The 19,264-nt window shown below is 47.3% G+C and overlaps 3 protein-coding genes across 4 annotated transcripts; 1 reads left to right on the top strand and 2 right to left on the bottom strand.

The window, feature by feature from the left end:
- Positions 1-911: 911 nt before the first annotated feature.
- On the bottom strand, positions 912-9,715 carry Poldip2 (DNA polymerase delta interacting protein 2). Of its 2 annotated transcripts, XM_026388784.2 has the most exons (12): positions 9,469-9,715; positions 8,005-8,086; positions 6,862-6,959; positions 6,151-6,247; positions 5,905-5,980; positions 5,580-5,687; positions 5,022-5,158; positions 4,182-4,208; positions 3,855-3,980; positions 2,769-2,848; positions 1,816-1,974; positions 912-1,212 (listed from the first exon to the last, which is right to left on the bottom strand). In XM_026388784.2, exons 1-11 carry the CDS (start codon positions 9,627-9,629, stop codon positions 1,860-1,862), a joined length of 1,107 nt encoding a protein of 368 aa, XP_026244569.1. In that variant the 5' UTR covers positions 9,630-9,715; the 3' UTR covers positions 912-1,212; positions 1,816-1,859. The 2 variants fall into 2 exon arrangements, with proteins under 2 accessions (XP_026244569.1, XP_026244568.1); XM_026388783.2 differs by having other exon boundaries at positions 912-1,974.
- Positions 9,716-9,817: 102 nt separating this feature from the next.
- Positions 9,818-14,327, top strand: Vma12 (vacuolar ATPase assembly factor VMA12). Its single transcript, XM_026388866.2, has 6 exons — positions 9,818-10,050; positions 11,140-11,213; positions 12,197-12,286; positions 12,785-12,827; positions 13,028-13,140; positions 13,426-14,327. The coding sequence occupies exons 1-6, from the start codon at positions 9,840-9,842 to the stop codon at positions 13,519-13,521; spliced, it is 627 nt and encodes a 208-aa protein (XP_026244651.1). The 5' UTR covers positions 9,818-9,839; the 3' UTR covers positions 13,522-14,327.
- A 2,703-nt stretch (positions 14,328-17,030) lies between these two features.
- On the bottom strand, positions 17,031-17,934 carry Sebox (SEBOX homeobox). The gene is made up of 3 exons (XM_026388748.1): positions 17,871-17,934; positions 17,568-17,728; positions 17,031-17,411 (listed from the first exon to the last, which is right to left on the bottom strand). The coding sequence occupies exons 1-3, from the start codon at positions 17,899-17,901 to the stop codon at positions 17,031-17,033; spliced, it is 573 nt and encodes a 190-aa protein (XP_026244533.1). The 5' UTR covers positions 17,902-17,934.
- Positions 17,935-19,264: the final 1,330 nt, after the last annotated feature.

The following is a 19,264-nucleotide window of genomic DNA, read 5'->3' as shown; positions in this document are numbered from 1 at the left end:
CTGGCATGAATGAGGCCCTAGGTTCGATCCCCAGCACCAACAAAAACAAAAAAAATCAGGCTTCAGCTTTGTGGCTTTCTTAAGGAGATGGAATGCTTCAGCCTAGAGCCACTGGCCTGTTTTCTCAGCTGCACTCTTGAAGCCCTTTAATACTCAGATTCCCAGCTCCCCACTGAGGCATGATCACACTTGTCCTTTGATCTCCACATTCCCCTTAGCTTCTACTTAGTGCTCTGATATTTCAGACCCTGGGCTGTCTCAGTGACCCCTCTTTTTGGTTCTGAGAAAGCACTATAGACTAGGGCTGGGCATTTATCTTCTGACTGAACTATCTTCTCGGTCTTACAGAAAACACTAACATAATTTGTTGAAATGATCTCTGCTTCTTTAATCAGACTTTGTGGCTTAAGGGTTTGGGGAATTTCCCAGCCCCGTTCAGAAAGCAGCTCTTGGCAGTGTTGAATTTTTCAACTCCAACCAGGTGGTTGGGGAGGGGTAAACAAAAACTGTGGGATGAAGGTCAAACCTTGTTAGTTTCTGAGAAAACTGGAAACTTACTGTTAACAATGCAGACCAGTAATGGGGTTTTGAATCTAGTATGTGACCATAGCCTACCTGAAGGATGGCACAGATCCTGGCATGAGAAAATTTTTCCTGTATCACATAACTGCGATCCTTTTTTGCTCAGTCTAAGTGATGGAAATAAACACTAATTTCTAATAAAATTGTGTTACACTGAAGTGGTAGAGAGTCTTGTTTACAGTGAGGAGAGCTCCGCAGGCTTGCAGCTATGGGCTTGGTTCCTGTGTTTCTCGGTTCACCATCTGACCTTGAGCTAGGTCATAAAACGGAGGACTCCAGGGCCCTACAACCCAGGCTCCCCCTGGTGGAGGATTAAGAAAAACGGTAACAAGGGCTGCAACCAAGATTTAATAATTGTTCAAGAATGAAATGACCTCTAACAATCACTGCAATGGTGGGGAAAAAAGAATCCTAAGAATTGGGGCAAAATAATCCCAATTCATCTCTGGCTCTTGGAGATCTGAGAGAAGCTCAGGAAGTAGCTTGGCTCAATCAGTGTCCATACCTTAAGCTGCTCCTTGGCCAAATTCTTGCCCTTGTGGTCTGGATGCTTGACAGATCCATCTTTGCAGCTGGCAAGCTCACTGCTGCAGGAAGCTTGACTGGCTTGCCTCGCTCCTCTCCCAGGCCCTGCGAGGCCAGGTACATGGGTGGTAGGTTAGTGCCAAGAGCCAGACCACTGTGGCCCTGGAATTGGCCTCCTCCTCTGCACTTGGCAAAGAATAAATAAAAGTCCAGTCCAGTGCCTATCCACTGGCTGAGAGGCACAGTACCCCTGGGAGACATCCAGCTGGTCTCAGAAGGAAAAGAAACCTTAGCAGTAGAAGCAGTTCCCTAGACATGACCTTGCATGGAAAGCAATCCAGGGCCCCACTGGGTCAGAAAGGGAACCTGAAAAGACCCTGAGGGCAGAAATGGCAAGGATGGCCAAGCATATATTGGTTTATTAACCAAACCTCATATTCCATACAACTTGAGTGACAGGCTAAGAAACTCCTCCACCTCTGTGGCAGCTGAACACAGTTCCCTGGTGGCAACATTTACTGGACACAGTGTAGGCAGGGCTTATGAGGAGGCCAGCCTTAGAAGAGTTCCATGTGGGTCTTCCAAAGAAAACAGTTACAAACCCCCGCCCCAAAGAACCCCACAATCAAATGTTGCAAAGGATTAAATGACCCAGTGTGGCCCTTAATGGGGAGAGAAAAGAGTTCTGCAGCAATTGTGGGTTGAGACCTGTTCTGAGGGGCCAAGCCTAGGCATTCAGGGCTTCAGCTGGTCTACCAGTGAAGGCCTGAGGGTGGTGTCTTCTCATCTTTATTGCTTTCCAAAGAGAACGGTGGGATCCGGACATCAAAGTGGGAGCCATCAGGTCTCTCGAAGCGGAACGTGCCCCTGAGGGTCAGAGAAAAGCTGGTTTAGAGGGAGTCAGGTCAGAAGCCCTTCTATGGAGCTGGATGGCCCTGTGCCCTCAGCTCCTAAGCCACAGTGTGGTGAGGCAGGCTTGAACTCTCTTTTATCTTAGCTCATGACAAGATGATTGGTCCAGGGCTAGGGTTGTAGCTCAGTGATAGAACATTAGACTAGTATGTGTGAGGCACTGGGTTTGATACTTAGCACCACATAAAAATAAATAAACAAAATAAAGAGTTTTGTGTCCATCTACAAATTAAAAAAAAAAAAAAAGACTGGTCCAGAGACCTAAGAGCCCCGCTTGGCTCTAAAAAATAAGACTGGAATGATGGCTTGTGCCTGTAATCCAAACTACTTGTGAGGCTGAGGAAAGGAGGATCACTTGAAAGTTTAAGACCAGCCTGGACAATATAGAAAGACCCCATCTCAAAAAAAAATAAAGAAAAACACAGTTGTGCAGATTCCATCCCTTCAGTACATTCCATACATACTATATGAGCTGTCCAGCTGCATTTTCAGGTAAAGACGTGAAACACGAGGGAAAACAGCCAATTATATGAGCAACACAGTGCAGCATCAGATCCCTGGGCCTAAGTCCTCAGCCCACAGACCACAGGAAACTTGAGAAACAGGCACTCATAAACACCAAAGTGTTCCCACACAACCTGGCTTGGCCCAGAGCTGGCCATAATTTTGAGCTTGCTGTGAGCTCTCACTCTTTAGACCTGTAGCAGCGTCTGTGGAGTCCAATGGTTTGTGCCCCATTACACACTCACCACATGTGCCCACTAGAAGCTTGCAGGGAGACATGACTGCTGTATTGGAATGCGGGCTGCTCCTTAGATAATACAGGTTCCTGTGAGAATACAGACAAAAGTGGTCAGGCCAGGTACCAGGGACACACTCCCTGAACCAAAGGGCCACATACTGACTGCCAGTTCATCAAGACTAAATGCCCCCAACCTAAGACACTACCAGAGCAGGCACTGCCACAGTGACTACTTAGCAGTGGCCTAGGGGGCTTTTTATTCTGACTCTGGGAAAGATAATCTCAGACTAAGGTACCAGGCAAAGATTCTGAGCATAAGACCCACTCTGAAAGCATCCCTTCCAGTGTCCATTCATGAGAATTAAGTGTCAGGCACCAGAGTCTGTATTCTGCAAACCTCTGCTGCTTAACTTCCAGTGATCATAAAGTTTTATGTGTGATCTTTATTTTAGCAACAATAAGCTGAGATTTTGCTTATGTAATTTACTGAAAGTTTGCAGTGAGTACACAGCTAGAATTTGGAGCCAACTATCTAATTCCAAGTCCTGTTCTTAATCACTTTTCCACCCTGCTTCCCCAATCCCCTCCTGACATGGATAAATACTTTGGAAGTTGGCCCTGGCATTAGTACTACTTATGACTTTATTTCTCAAGAGACAGGTTGGAGTAGGCAGGGATTGTAAAATCAAATCTCTTCAAGGACCAGCAGAGGATGTAGACATATAAAGAACCAGAGACAACCCAACCATGAATGATGGGAGTATGCATGCCCCACCCAACTAGACACATTTAAATTCAGGCTTTAAAAAGGCATTATGATGCTCAAAAAGTGCATAAGCTTTGACTTCAGACTCGTTTGGATTTAAGTCCCGGCCCTATTACTACTAGTGATGGGACTGTAGACTTGTTATTTAGCTTCTCAGTCTCACTCTCTTCATCTGTGAAATAGGTTACAGGGTAACCCACTTCACAGGGCTGTTGTTAGTTTTAACACCCCAGGCAACCCAATGTGTTCACACAGTGAGCCTCTGTGAGGAAACCAGGTGGGAAGCCCCTGGGGCTTGCTAGGCAGGACCAAGCTAGTAATGCTCACCCTGCCCACCACCCCTCGGCCTCGAACTGTCTCCAAGGTGCCTGAGAGACTGAATATCCTCCAGTGCCGCTCCCGGAGCTGTACCACATCACTGTCCAGGTTCTCCAAACGAATACAGTAGCGCCACTGTGGAGGTGTGGGGAGAAAGTTCATGTTTGAGAAAGAACAGACCTTAGGCAAGCCTATCCAGAATTCTGAGAGCAAAAAGAAATAAAGGCTAACAATTGCATTAAACAGGCTCCACCCACACCAGGAGGTGAACATCACCTTCCCATCCGATCCCTGAGCACACCTTCTGAGCTCACCCCACCCCAGGGAGACACTCACCCAGTAAACGTGGGAATTCTGGGCTTCCTGGGGGGGAAAAAAAACACAAAGAATTTAAGTCTCAGAGAATAAGACCAAGTCTCTTTCAATCAACATGTATCCAAAGTAGAATTCCAGAAAGGTTGCAGAAACAGCTCAAGCTGGGAATGTGTGGGATGATGATGACAGTATCGGAACTGTGGCCAACAAGCCCACAGGCAGCCTCCTGTGTATGTATACTCCTACTCATGGCCACTCTCCTCCTTGTCTTGCCAAGATCACCAATAGCTGGATGCCAACAAATCAACTACAAGACTCCCTCCTTTCTCACCACCTTGCTTTCCAGGTCTGGCCTCCACCATTGCTGCCCAGGACCCTGTTCTCTGTCCTCCCATAACCTCTAATACTGCAATACTTCATATGTTGGACATTGACCTCCCCCATTACCCTAAGCCCTGAAAGGCAGAAACAATCTTCCATTTGTATCCCAAGCCTGGCTCAGAGTGAGGCAAGACACAGCTCAATAAACATTTGACAACTGTATAAAGTGTGAAGATCAGCCCACTCTCATTCAGGTAAGCATGTGTACATTCTTAAGCAAGGCTCCCCCTGAGCCCCAGGAAAGGCGAACCCACATGGAGGACGCTTTCCTGGGACCTACAGGTTACCTACTCTAGGTCTTCGTGTCAGCCACCATCAAAAGGCTACTCAACCCCACCCAACACATGAGTACTCTGGAACAGAACCACAGGGACATGTGTTAGATTTTGGCCTTCACCCCTACTCTAGCAGTCAACATTAGGGACACACACAGAATCTGGGACCTAGCCCTGTGGGAAGGAACACAGGCTGGGCACATACCCTCATGCCCATGTAAAAAGGGATGACAGTGACACGAATGTTCTCAGTTGTTTCCCGGTGGACATCAGAGAGCTCTAGCCAGGGGTGATTCTTCTCTTGCCAGGCCCGTAGCGTTTCCCGAGCCACAAAAGGGGGTGCTAGGACAAGAGACAATAGATTAGTCCAGGCCAGAGTCCAGAGTGTTGCACCCACTCTCCAACTGCCCTTCCTAGAAATTCCTTCCCAGTGGTGGCATAGGCAAACAGGACAAAGACAAAAGGAGCACAGCTAGAAGGCACAGACATACTACCAAGAATAAACCCTGAGGGGTAGTGATGTCATGGGAGGAGAACTGTACTAGAAGTTAAGAGCCCTGGTTTTCAGACCTCCGGATGCTACTACCAAGCAACCTTGAATCACTTATGACCTTCTATCCCTGGAAGGAGACAGGAGCCATTGACCTCATAGGGTCAAGGGGACCTTGAAAGGGGTTATGGAAATAAGAGTCATGGGATTATTCTTATGATGTCTCCTAGAAGAAAGCACCCTCCTATTCCTATTCCTTCTTGAAAAAGATACCTTTTGTCTGATCATACAGAAGAAATCTTTCGAAGAGCTCATGTTGGATGGGAACTTGATCCGTAGAAGTATAGGGAAGGATGTCTTCATGGCTGACATAGTCCAAGCCTGGAACAGAGAGGGAAAGAGTAAGACTCACACAGGAGGAAAGGAGAGGAACACGACTGAGAAGAAACATTTCCTGGCCTTGCCCAGGGAGGACAATGCTGGCCCCATGGCTCCTGGCACCCAAATCCCTCCCAGGAGATTACAGGACAGCAGAACTCTCTCCCTAGGACACACCAGACCCTTTCTCCATGGCACCATTCAGATGCTAACTGCTCACCTGGGATGGCATAAAGGGCCCGGCTGTCATCATGGTTTGCCAAGAAGGTCACAGCTTCTGTCTGAGATCTCTGAGACTAAGGCAAGAAGTGAGTCAGGGGCTTTCTTGGCCACTGTTCAGTCCCAATGTCTTGGAGGCCAGGGCTGATCTAGGCTTTGTCTGATCCCTCTCCCTTTCTCTGTCTCCACTGGAGTACAGGCCTATCCCAAGGAGGGAACCCCAGGCCCAGGCATCTTGCTTACTTACTATATGTGGACAGTCACGGGCATCAATCAGCACCTGATAGTAAGTGTGAGTTTTTCCTTTCACCTCCTTAGAACCATGACCGGCAGGGTTCTCTGCTCTGCAGGATGGGAGAAGAAACCCAAGATCACCCTGAGAGAAGGGGAAATGGTGTCTGATCAGATCCCTACCACCTCTTTACCTAAGCAAGCTAGTCCTGAGCTGAAGGAGCTTTAGAACCAGCTAGGCACTGCTCAGCAACAGCCCAGCCTACCTGTTCTCCAGTCAAGACAAACAATGGAGCCTGGAAGGCCCACATAGTCACCATCTGTCTTGTTCTCTAAATGTCTCCTGGAAGGGGGCCATGTTGAGAAAATCTAATTGCCACCTCAGTTCAGAGTACTCTACAACTCTCATATCCCAAGGGCTATCTGTGATCATTTAATAGAGCTACTGCTTTTCTTTTTTAATGTACTCTAAAGAAGATGTGAAGAGTACTTACGAAAACTCAAGATAGTGGGAGAGCATTCTGGGGAGGTCTAAAGGGACCCTCTGGCTTAAGCTGTTCTTAGCACTCAACTCTATTGTCTCTATGAGTATTAGTGCCAGAGAAGTACTCTGGGGCCGTTTCTAAGGTCCTAGAGGATGTCTTCACCCCTGAGGCCCAATTACGTATGTCTGCCATGAGTCGGGCCTCCTCCTGAGAATATTGTAAGGCAGGAGAGGGAAACTTACTTCTCTGGAGTTGCAGAAGCCACATCCCGGTCATACAGTCTGGCCTGCCAGGGAAACAGGACAACACCTCGGTATCCAAAAACACTATGAAGGAACAGCTGGAAGGAAAGAGAGGTGGCCTTAGTGAGTATGCAGTCCAGCAAGTCCATCCAGGTGGGCTGCACAAAGCAGCACAGGTAGAGGCAACTACAGCACAAGGTCTTGCCACCTCTTCCCTTGATCCCTGAGATCAACTCAAGCCAACTTTGGAAAACTCTACACTCTCTTAACCTGGCTGACTCTTCAGATCTCAGCTTTGGCCTTCAGGAAGCCTTCTTAATCTACTCATTTAGCAGTATATAGCTATCAACCATTTGCACATCATTGATTCTTTCCTAGACCATAGACTCCTCGAAGGAAAGAACCATGTCTACCTTGCTTTCTGATTTAACCCAAATGCACAATGCATAGTCCATTTTAAGCATACTAAAAAACAATTAAATCAACAAAAATCTTCCTTACCTTCATAGGACCTAAATCTATCCCAATGGACCTAGAACAAATCTGATACAGAAAAAGAGCCTCACACCCAGAGCTAACCACACTGTAATCACTTTGCTAACAAGACGTTAAAAGTTTCTTTCCTGAAAGGTCCCTCTACTGACTTCTGACTATTCAATATGCTAGAAGAATTTTCAAGGACTTGGCTTTCTCCTCACTATAGCCCAAACAATTCTTCACGCTTACTTGGAAAGAAAATTCACTATTAAGTGCATTCAAATACAGGAACACAGAAACTGTACCTTTTTTTTTTTTTTTTTTGAGGAGGGGGGGTCGTGCTGGGATTTGAACCCAGGGCCTTGAGGTTGCAAGGCTAGCACTCTACCAACTGAGCTATATCCCCAGCCCCCAGAACCTGCATCTTAAAAAATCTAATTCTGTTCTGATACCAAACAGAAAGGTGGAATGGAGCTGGGGATGTTGCTCAGCAGTAGAGCACTTGCCTCACATGTATAATGCCCTGAGTTTGATTCCCCAGCACTGCAAAAAAGATAAAAGTGGAATGAGTAAAAAACCTTATCATTCAGGCCTGTGACCAAATCTGACTCCATTCAAAAGCAGAACACTCCAAGAAAATGAAAGCAGACCCATCCCAAAACTTACCTGCCCAGTCTCATATTTTCCATTCTGTTTTGGCACCTCAAACACACCAACTGTCTCCAACACTTTGCCTTCTGGTCGGTTTCTGATCAAGAAGGAAAAGAACAAGCAAATGAAAAGCTAAGAAGGTACCAGTACTTATCCATCAGGAAAAAAATAACTAGGGTACTGAAGGGCCAGGGCAATGACAGCAGACAAGGGCTGGGAAGTGTGGCCATCTAACAGGTGAGGGCCCTGCCAAGCCACCAAACCACAGAGCTGCTGCCTTTCCTCCTCTGAGGTTCAGCCACAGCTCCTCCTTGATGAAAACCTCTCTAATCTCCCAGTGATAGCTGTGACTGCTCCCAGGTCACTTTCTTCTCTTTTCACCAGCATTCCTCATATCATGCCTTAATACCCTGTTAAATATAGCCCCCTACCCCATGTCTTCCCTAACCCACTTCCTGACCTCCTGTAGCATTTTAAAGGTCCTTCCCACTTTGCATTTCAGTTATTTGTGTCCATTTCTTATCTCCATTAGAGACTAGTTTCCAGGAGCAACGCTTATGTCTGATCAGCTTGAGCTGCCCTCTCAGAGCCTAGTGTATAAAAGGGACTCAAAAAATTTTGTGTTCTGATAATAATTCCATGTCCATTTCTCCTCTATAGTCCTTACCTTGTCATTAAGGGTTTAATCATTTCTAGATTCTCTAATGTACTCCATGCATTACACCTAGTACTGAAGACTCTCAATTATAGTTTTTGTTCAGACGTCAATTTTCACAGGGGTCTTCCAATTTGCAAATAACTATTATCTCTCCCCAATATTGGTGTCTAATCTGAACCACTATAAGGTCAGCTCTGTCAGTTTACCTCTCTCAACAGTGTTGCTCTTTATAGGAGCCCTTCAAGCACTGCTATTCTATTTTGGAGACATGAACTTGAACCAACTGGCCCCAATCTCATCTGCCTGTCCCAACCTCAGAGGCACTGCTCACACCATCCCCATACTTCAAATCCCCTTCCCCAAATCACATAGAGAAAACGGGTGTACCAAGATCATAGCAAAATCTGGGACCCACGAGGGCCCACACTCAAGCAGACTTGCTTCCTTCCTCTAGCATCTTCCTGAGGGGGGCCCAATAGGGGCCGGGGGTTGAAGTCAAAAGCCTTGGGGCTGCATTCAAAGGCTGTCCACTAACAGCAGTGCTGGGAACCTCAGCTGGGGAGGTAGGATTTGCTCGGGGAGTGTTACTAGTTCCCGCTCAGAGCCAGCCTGCACAGCGAGGGCCCTGGGCCGCGCTCCCTTCTCTGCTCCTGGCACATGTCCCAGACAACCAACGTCGCTCAGTGCTCCAGACCCCGTCCTAAATCATACGCCGGTCACCCCCAGGCAGCCCAGCCTCCTAGCTCCCTCACGGGCCAGGAACACGATACACCGCTCCTCGGTCTCCGTGCCCGGACCGACCCCAGTGCTCCGTCCCTCACCGAGACGAGAGATGCCTCCGCGACGTCGTAGTTGCCACTGGCGGGAAGGCCACCGCTCCACCCGCCGCACAAAGCGGCCTCGACCCTCGGGCCGCGGTAAGAGACCGGGACCACCAGCGGCTGCCCACGGCCAGGGCCCTCCGGGCCACACAACTTGCCATGTCCCGTCCGAGCGCCGGCTCGGCTGCTGACACAGGGCCCGACCCGCGGCGGGGCGGCGTCCCGCCCCCGCCCCACACTGCCCCGCGCCGCGTCCCGCCCCTTGGCCCTCTGCCTTGCCTAGCTGCGCCCCCCGCAAGCTCCGAACTACTTCCGGCGAGCGTCAGGCGGAAGTCCGGTTTGGGGTCACCTGACCATAGAGGCAGCTAGACATGGCGTCTTCCTTTCTTGCCGGTGAGCGACTGGTACAAGCTTTGGGCCCCGGCGGGGAACTGGAGTCAGAGCAGCTGCCCCGGAAGCTGCGAGCCGAACTAGAGGCCGCGCTGGGGAAGAAGCACACGGACGGTGATAGCCCTAGTGGCCCCCGACGCTTAGTTTCCTTCCGTCTAATCCGGGATTTGCACCAGCACCTGAGAAAAAGGGGTGAGTCTGTCTCCAGTCTAGATCGCCTCCGTGTTTCCAGATCTACTTCCTCCTGGTTTTTTCCCCTATCATTGTCTCTAACCTGTAAAACACTTAAGTAACCAACAAAGAGTCTCCTCATAAACCCAAAGGCCACCCACACTCCTTTCTCCACTCCTAAGGGAATTCTTGGACGACAAAATTTATTCAGATTCTGTTCTCTTATAATCTCCTATTCACGTGGCAGGCACACCTGACCCTGAGGAAGTCGAGGATCTAATCCAATACCATCTCCCAAATTCCATTCCTCCTCCTTTTTTTTTTCTTTTTTTTTTCTTTTTTTTCTTTTTTTTTTTTTGCCACATTAGGAACCAGTTGGCATAGTGAGCTTAATTCTTTTTGGTCTATCTCAAAAGCAAGAGTTGGTATCCTATGTTGTCTTTCTTTGTTCCTTTCTCTTGGTGATTGAATGATGAAAGCTATGTTAAAAGATCTAGACCAGGAATAGCATGTGAGTTTTAATCCTAGTTCTGTCACTGTTTTCCCTCAAAGAAGTCATTCCTCTTTCCTGGACTCCTGGGCCTCAATTCCCTTATCTATAAAAAAAGGGAATAGGACAAACTGGGTATTTTTCCAGAATTGACATAGCCTAGCCAGAAGTGCAAAACATAGACTGCGCAAGTATTAGAACTAAAAAAAAAAAAAAAAAAAAAAAAAAAAAAAAAAAAAAAAAAAAAAAAAACTTAGAAAGTATCACATACAGTGGCTTCTGAGTATTTAGCATTACTGTGACCGAAACCTATTTAGGGCAGAGCTATTGTGCCACAGAAATGACCTAACCCAAAGGCAAATGTTAGGTCTTGGTTTTCATGTTGGCAGAGTATTGAGAGTTGACAATTATAGTCAACTTTGCAGCACTAGGAAATACTTAGGTGGAATTGCCCTAGATTTTTCCCAATTGAAAGTGATCCTAGCAATGTGTTGACATAGGTATGGCCATATTTTTATTTCGGCAGGAAAAAAAAAGAAAGAGCTAGACCCTTCTCTGATATTAGATTTTCAACCTTAACTCTATGGCTCACTACATTTGTGGAAACCTTTTCTTCTCAGATTCCACACTATACCTTCATGAACTCCTGGAAGGCAGTGAAATCTATCTCCCAGAAGTTGTGAAGCCTCCCCGGGTATGTAAAGGATATATTTTTGAGAGTGGGTATTGGCTGAGTAGGGCATCAAATTTTTTAATCAGTTTTGGGGCTTGAAATTTTGTCTTTTAAATCTTTGGCATCTGAGATGAGTAAACCAGGTATTGCCTTCTCTATTTGACAGCTTTAGAAAGCTGAGATCCAAAAACCCAGTTTCCAAAACAGTGGAGATAGAATGACAAAAGCTATGTTGAAAGATCTAACCAAGAATAGCATGTGAGTTTTAATCCTAGTTCTGTCACTGATTTCCCTCAAAGAAGTCACTCCTCCTTTCTGGACCTCAATTCCCTTATCTATAAAGAAAGGAAATAGGGGCTGGAGCTGGGGCTCAGTAGTAGAGCACTTGCCTAGCATGTGTGAGGCACTGGGTTCGATCCTCAGCATAACATAAAAATAAGTTGAAGGTTATTGTGTTCACCTACAACTAAAACAAATATTTTTTAAAAGGAGGTGGAATAGACAAACTGGGTATTTTCCAGAATTAACATAGCCTAGCCAGAAGTATAAAATGTGGACTGCTCAACTATTAGGGGGAGGCAGCTCTTTAGAACTACAAAGAATCTTAGAAGGGCTGGGTTGTGGCTCTGTAGTAGAGTGCTTGCCTAGCATATGTGAGGCATTTGGTTTGATTCTCAGCACTGCATGTAAATAAATAAATAAAATTAGGGTTTATCAACATCTTTAAAAAAAAATGAAGAATCTTAGAGAGTATCAGGTACAGTGGACCTGTGAGTATTTAGCATCACTGAGACCTAAATCTATTTAGGACAGAGCTGTTGTGGCCACAGAAATGACCTAACCCAAAGGCAAATGTTAGATCTTGGATTTTATGTTGACAAACCTGGTATGCAGGTCCTCTGGCACTCTTAGTAATTCAGTGCCCCCTTGGAACCAGTGATTACGACATGCTTCTTAGCATGTAGAAGAACATCAGTCTTTTCACACACTTTTTTCTGCTTTAGAACCCAGAGCTAGTTGCCCGGCTTGAGAAGATTAAGATACAACTGGCCAATGAGGAATATAAGCGGATCACTCGTAATGTCACCTGTCAGGTAAGGGCCTGCTTCTTAGTGTATGGACTGAGTAGTCCCTAAAAACAGAAATAAAAACTGGTGCAGAGGAAAGAAACAACATGGGAACTTGGCTTGTCTCCTATTCCAAAACCATACAAGTTCTGTGTTGTCTAAAACTGCATAATTCCCAACTCACTCACTGAGACTCTGAGCTTAGATGTTACTGATTCTTAAACATTGTAGAGTTGGAGATGAACCTTGCAGACTTTTTTCCGACAGGGTTCCCTTCTAATCTCTGGAATGTTCTTTCCCTGAAACAGGAGAGAAGTAGATGAGTACTGGGAGCCTATGTCCTCTTCTCTGAAATGCTTGCTCTGTGGTCCAGCAAAGAGTCAGGCTGGTCCTAGACAAAAGAATACATGGAAAATGCAGAGTTAGTGTGTTGAGGAATAGAGAGAGGTGAGGCCAGACTGACAAATATGTGGGTTGTCTCTGAGCTGCTTCCATTCTGAATCATCTACTTTTTCTTTTTTCTAGGATTCACGCCATGGTGGGATGCTCAGTGACCTGGGAAAACAAGGTGAGATACTAGGAAATTAAGCTTCCAAAGCCTCTCCTTGGGATGGAGGTGGCATTTCTTTCCACCCCAACATTCTGGGTTTAAGGCTGAGCTATTCAGACTTGTTCTTTCAAAGGAATGCGGTTGATGCGGGGAGGCAGCTCTGAGGGAACAGGGCCTCCTGGAGAATGCTGACCTAAAAATTTCTCCCCTCCTCAAAGTAAGGTCAGTGAAGGCTCTAGTCATCACCATCTTCAACTTCATTGTCACAGTGGCAGCTGCCTTTGTTTGCACTTACCTTGGAAGCCAGTATATCTTCACAGAAATGGCCTCGGTGAGTATGGGCTAGACAAAATGCCCCAAGTGGGGGTGTTAATGGAAAAAGGGGATGTGTGTGAAAGTGCCTTACACAGGTTAGAAATTGTGCATATTTATGCACTAATAAAGGGAGCAATTGGGGGGGGAGGGCTGGACAGGTATTAATCACAAGAGAAGCCAGATCCCCTCCTCCTCGATTTAGGGGCTGGGTTGGAGGTTTTCCATCCCCATTAAAGGTGCTGAGGGCTAGAGAGCTGAGTCTTGGCTTACATTCCTTAAGCCTGATTTTCCCCCTCCCTAGCAAGTGCTGGCTGCATTGATCGTTGCCTCAGTGGTGGGTCTAGCCGAGCTGTATGTCATGGTGCGGGCAATGGAAGGTGAGTTGGGAGAACTGTAACTGGTGCTTCATCAACAAAATCTGGAGAAGATTTGGGGGGCCCCAGGCCCCCAACTGCTGATAACCAACTCAATCAACCTGTGAAGCTCTTTGTACTCAGCTCCAATTAGTCAGAGGACCAGGCTAGGCCACCTCCTGTTCTTACAGGAAGCCCTGTCTTCTGTGAATTTCCAGAGGGAGCATTGAAGGAGATTCAAACAACACCACTTCTTTAAAACTGAAAGAACTGACCTCTCAATACCTTTCTCCTGAACTCAGTGCCCATTTGCCTTCTTCAGTTCATTCTGGGCACTGCTGGGACTGGGGTTTTTTTCAGCAGGAGCAAATGGAATCCAGGCCTTCTCAGAAGTAGACCCTACTGCTTTGAACTTGCCCAAGTGCACAAATCAATCAAATCCTTCGTCTGTACATCTTTGGTACAGGCCTATAATTGAGAGCAGAAGCCTCCAAGAAAGCAGAAAGGCTTCCTTTCTCAGTTTATGCTGGAAGAGGAACCAGAGGACAGGTATCAAATAAGAGAAAGAAAGGTTGGTATGGTATGGTAGATCTGGAAGCCAAGCAGCTACCTTTTTGGAAAAGGAAGTGGTGTTGGGCCCCTTTTCCAGAAGGCAAAACAGTCTAGACTGAGACCAAATGGCCAGCTATGGTCTTTCTTCTGTTGATTGGAGCCAAAGATTCCTATGTTGCCCTGATGTCTCTAACATTAAACTTCTGAGAACTTAGATAAGTGGTATGATAGTAGAATCTTTATATGGAGTTTGAAAGTGTATCAACCTTAAGTTATTTATCCAATAAATATTTATTGTGCCCAGTGTATTCTTATTTCAAATCCTGTTTCAGATACACAAAGCAGAAAGATCTCCATAATTCTGTTTTTCAGGATTTGCTCCTAAAGATTGACTCCTTACTGTTTGTTCATTGTACATGCTCCTGTAGTTCTTGTTTTTTTTCCAGAATTTTTTTATTCTTAGAGATTATATACACAGTGGCTTAGTAGACATTTCCCCTACAACATTTGCCAGTTTCTGGTAGTTGAGAGAGATGTCACCTGTGAGAAAATGTAGGTGACATTTTACAGTGTTCCTAGTAACCTGAACTATTGAAGCTTGGTCAGAAAGCTTCAAAAGCCTTGTGGGGTTCATGGCTGTACTTCCTTGTACTCTGTGCTCCAGACTGCCCATCTAGCTATAAGCTTTCACCTCTCCCCAGGACTTGAATTTAGGTTGAATGGATTCCAGATGTTAAAAGAGATCTAACTTAATCAGAATCTCCTCAAACAGATTCTGACCCTAGGACATCCCACAGTAAAATCGAGGTCATTCCCTCTCCCCCTGATCCCAAATTGGGTTTGAACCCATGGGCATTCTACCACTAGGCTATATCCCCAGCCCTTTTTATTTTTTATTTTGAGATAAGGTCTCACTAAGTTGCCCAGACTGGTCTTGAGCTTGTGATCCTTCTGCCTCAGCCCCCCCAAGTAGCTGGGATTACAGACATGTGGCAGAATTGGAGTTGTTCTCTTCCCTCCACCATTAATTAGGGTGGAATCTACACTAGATCCCAACCACCTCCTCACAAGTTAACAAGCTTCTATGGCATTTCAGTCTTATTGAGAGCTGCTTTATGGGCTGGACACCAAGTTAGCATCTGAGGCAAAAGACCTAGCTCCTCCTAGTGAATGAAGAGGAGGCAATGGCCATTGTGCAAGGAGGGTTCCATCTGCAAGGGCAGGATGGTGGTGTTGCTCAATGGTAGAGCACTTGCCAACCATGTGCAAGGCCCTGGGTTTGGTCCCTAGCACCTAAAAAAAAAAAAAAAAATCTGCTAGGGCCAGTCCTCATTTACCACAGTGAAGGGAGCATTGTCTTTGCCACTTCCTCTCAGGGTACCATGCTTTCTCCATGACACTCTGGGTTCAGGAAATGCTTGGCAGGAGGTCAGAAAAACAAGAAGTTTGAGGCCTTCCCAGTTCCTGTTTTTTTTGTTTTTTTTTTTTTTAATACAATATCTTTATTTTATTTTTGCGTGGTGCTGAGAATCGAACCCAGTGCCTCTCACATGCTAGGTGAGCACACTACCGCTTGAGCCACTTCCCAGTTCCTCTTGAGCTCTAGTATGAAACAGCAAAGGGAACTAGCAATTTTTGGAGTTTTTATGTCACACACTGCATGAAGCCCTTTGCCTACATTGTTTCTTATTCCCAAAAAGGAGACAAGCAAGTTTTCCCTCAGCTTTTCATGCACATAGTTTCAGAGAGTTGCCAGTTAAATAGCAGAGCCAGGATTTCAGTCCAGTGTAGTCTGATCATCAACTCTGCTTTTCTCCCCAAAGCTGAGCAACTCCAGAAGTGGAGGTAACTGGGATGTGCTGAAGTTAGTAGGACTGCGACAGGGGTGCTGGTAGAGGCTCCTATTACTCAGGGCCTCAGTCAGAGCCCTAAGCCCTTCAATTAACCATCCCCCTAACTAATCTCAGCAGAAGCCTTTGTAATACCTCCCACCCAGAATCTGTGTGGAACCTGGCCCTATTTTAGGGATTAGGTGATAAAGATAAATTTCCAAGGCAAACAGCCCTCAGCCTCATTCATTTGCAACATACAACAATCCAGATTAAAGTACAGAGTTGGGTTTTATTTGGAGATTAGTTGGTATTACAGATGACAGTGATACCAAAACCCAGTGCTGCTGTACCCCCCTCAACCCCAAATCTGTCAGGTTGTTTCCACAGCCCCACGTCAGAAGGCAATCTTATTTTTTTTTTAATTAAATCAACTTAAGCCCCAGGGTCCTTTTCTACTTTTTTTTTTAAGAGAGAGAGAATTTTAATACTTTTATTTCTTAGTTTTCGGCAGACACAACATCTTTGTTTGTATGTGGTGCTGAGGATCGAACCCAGGCCGCACGCATGCCAGATGGGCGCGCTACCGCTTGAGCCACATCCCCAGCCCGCTTTTCTACTTTTATTACTTTAATATCATTCCCTATTCAGGTCCATAGTTATGATTAATTTGTCCAGGAGGTAGGAGATGAGGGGCCCCTGAATCATAAAAAGGTGGGTTTCCAGCAATCAAGAGTAGGAGCAGCCCTCTTCCCCTAGCATGCATAGCAGGCATTTAGGTAATGGCCTAAAGGGCCCTGGTCAGACAGATGGCTGCCCCATCAGAGGGAGGAGATCATCTCTGTGGTGAGAACTGGGGACAGGTCCTAGCAGGAGAGATGGGAAACATGACTCCTTAACTCATCCTGATGATACTGTCAAGACAATTGATATGCCCTAGGAGGGTCCAGGGTGCTGGGTAGCAAGTACCATGCTGCAGTCACTGCCGAGGACCTGCATCTGAGTTGGCCTGGAAGTGGAAGGGAGGGGTCCCGAAACTAAACTCTCCCCATTAGAGTTTTCCTTTATGTAAAAGAAGAGGGCAGGGGATCCAGTTCTTATGTGTTCAGTCCTAAGTGGGCTGGATGGACTGTAAGAGCCAGAGGAGAGGTCTTGGAAATTCTGGACCTGGATCAGGAGTGGTCTGCATTGGTGACAACAGCTGAGGCATAAATAAGGTCAGATAGGCTGCCCAATGAGGTTTGAGGAGTAGCTTGCTCCAAAGAAGGGTGGACCCCTGAGACCTCAGCGGGTCCCCGTGGGGCTACAGCTTTCATCACTGCCCAGCCCTGACCTAGACCCAAGCTGGGAGCTACACACAGGGCCTGTGAACACACCGAGGTGCACTGAGCTGTGCTGGTGGCAGGTGGAGGCTGGACCAGCGTTGGGGGTGTCCAGGGCTGCTGGGGGGTATCTGGAAGAGAACAGAAGCTCTGGGGAGGCTCAGGCCTGGGACTTAGGCCTCCTGGATTTCTGTTCTTGATTTTCTTGGCCCGGCGGTTCTGGAACCACACCTGGTAAGGAAGATGAAGAGGACTATTCTGTCTCCAGCACCATTTCCCTGGGACAGGACAGACCCTGAAGGCAGAATACCCAGAGAGGAGCTGTGGGTTAAGGCCAGAAGTTGGCTGTATGAAAGTAACCTATCCTGGGGGGAGGTCATGGCTCACCTGTATCTTGGCCTCCGGTAGGCAAGTGAGTCGGGCAAGGTGTTCACGGGTACCAATGTCAGGATAGGGTCGTGCTGCAAACACCCGCTCCAACTCCAGCAGCTGCCCAACACTAAATGTGATTCTCTTTCTCCGGTGGGGACCCAACCCACTGGCATGGCCTAGGGGTTGACATGGGGGTCAAGCCAGGACTCCTTGCCAGAGCCTGACTCTGCAGTCTGCACTAGCCAACCCTCTTCAACCTTCCCCATCACACCCTGCCCCACCTCTTACCCAACCCACCCTATATCCCTGTCACCTCACCTGCTGGAGATGCTTCCACAGGGCTGGCCATGGAGCTGGCAAGAGCCGAGGAGCCAGAGGGCCACGCCAGGCCTGTGCCCACACCAGACCCATCTGTTTGGGGTTTTATGCTGTTTGAGTGCCTGGCCCCACCCCCAGCAGGAGAGAGGCTTAAAGTCCAGCTAGAGTGAGGCAGAGAAGCCCAGAGCTGGGAGGGGAGGCCAGGGCTAGCTAGGATTGGGCTGATGGGGTATGGGTGAGCCAGTTTGATGGCCCCTGCCCTTCCCCAGCTTCACAAAGGAAGCTGGTCCCAGCCTTTCTCTTCAAACAACCGGTGGCAATCTGCCTGCAGCCCTGTACTTCATGAAAATCCTCCAGGGCTCCTTCCAGAAGGCCACTGAAAATTTTCCAGTGTTCCCAGGACTTCAACTGCCCCTTCTGGAGCCCTCCGTGCCCTGGTTCTGGCTGCCTTCAGGGAAGAGTAGGTAGAGGCCTACCCCACAACTGACTGGACAGTATAGCTGGACAAGATGAGGATGATGGGGAGAAAATGAGCTGGAGCACATGCTTTCAGCAGGGCTGGGGAACAAAGGTCCACACCAGAGGTGTTTCAGAGATTTTTCTGCATCTAACCCTTTCTGGCTGACCCTTGAGGCTTTCTGGGGCCCAGGAATCTGGAGCCAGAGGAGGCCTCACAGGTACAATTGAGGGTTTAAAGGTGATGTTTTAACAGTGCTCTCTTCCTTAGGAGCCTTCGAAGTTAGTTTGCTAAAAGAAAGGGGTACATATGAATTTCCTTCCAGCTCCAGTCCTTCCCTATCTCTCCTGACCTCACTGCCCTCCACCCCAATCCCAGGACAGAAACTTCAAAAAACTCCCATCTTCCAGGGTGTGGTAGTGCACACCTGTGATCCCAGCTACTCAGGAAGCTGAGGCAGGGAGGGTCTTGAGTTCAAGGCCAGCCTGGGCAACTTTAGGGAGCCCCTGTCTCCAAAAACAAGAAGGGCTGGCGATGTAGCTCAGTGTAGAGCACCCCTGGCTCAATCCTCAGTACCACAAAAAAAAAAAAAAAAAAAAAAAAAAGAAGGAAGGGAGGGAGAGAGGGAGGGAGGAAGGAAAGAAAAAAAGAAACACGGGAGGGAAGGAAGGCAAGCCTATCCACCTACCTAGGGATGGGTTACAGGAGCATGATGACCCCGGTGACCCTACCTCTTCTCTTGCCCCTTCTATCTCCATCAAAATAAAACCCTAGTCAAGTCCAAGGCTCAAAGCAGGCCAAACCCAGGGAGGAGTGGCTTAGTGACTTCTGTCATGTCCAGGGGGTTTAGACAGTCTCCCTGTCCAGTGTTCCTTCCTGTGTCTACCATATCCTTGGTGTCTCCACCCCACAGCCTAGGTCTCCGCAGACACCCCCT

Source organism: Urocitellus parryii, chromosome 7 (assembly GCF_045843805.1).
Source record: "Urocitellus parryii isolate mUroPar1 chromosome 7, mUroPar1.hap1, whole genome shotgun sequence".
Taxonomy (NCBI): Eukaryota; Metazoa; Chordata; class Mammalia; order Rodentia; family Sciuridae; genus Urocitellus; species Urocitellus parryii.
Note: the sequence above shows the minus strand (reverse complement) of the source record. Positions and strands in the feature narration are given on the sequence as shown.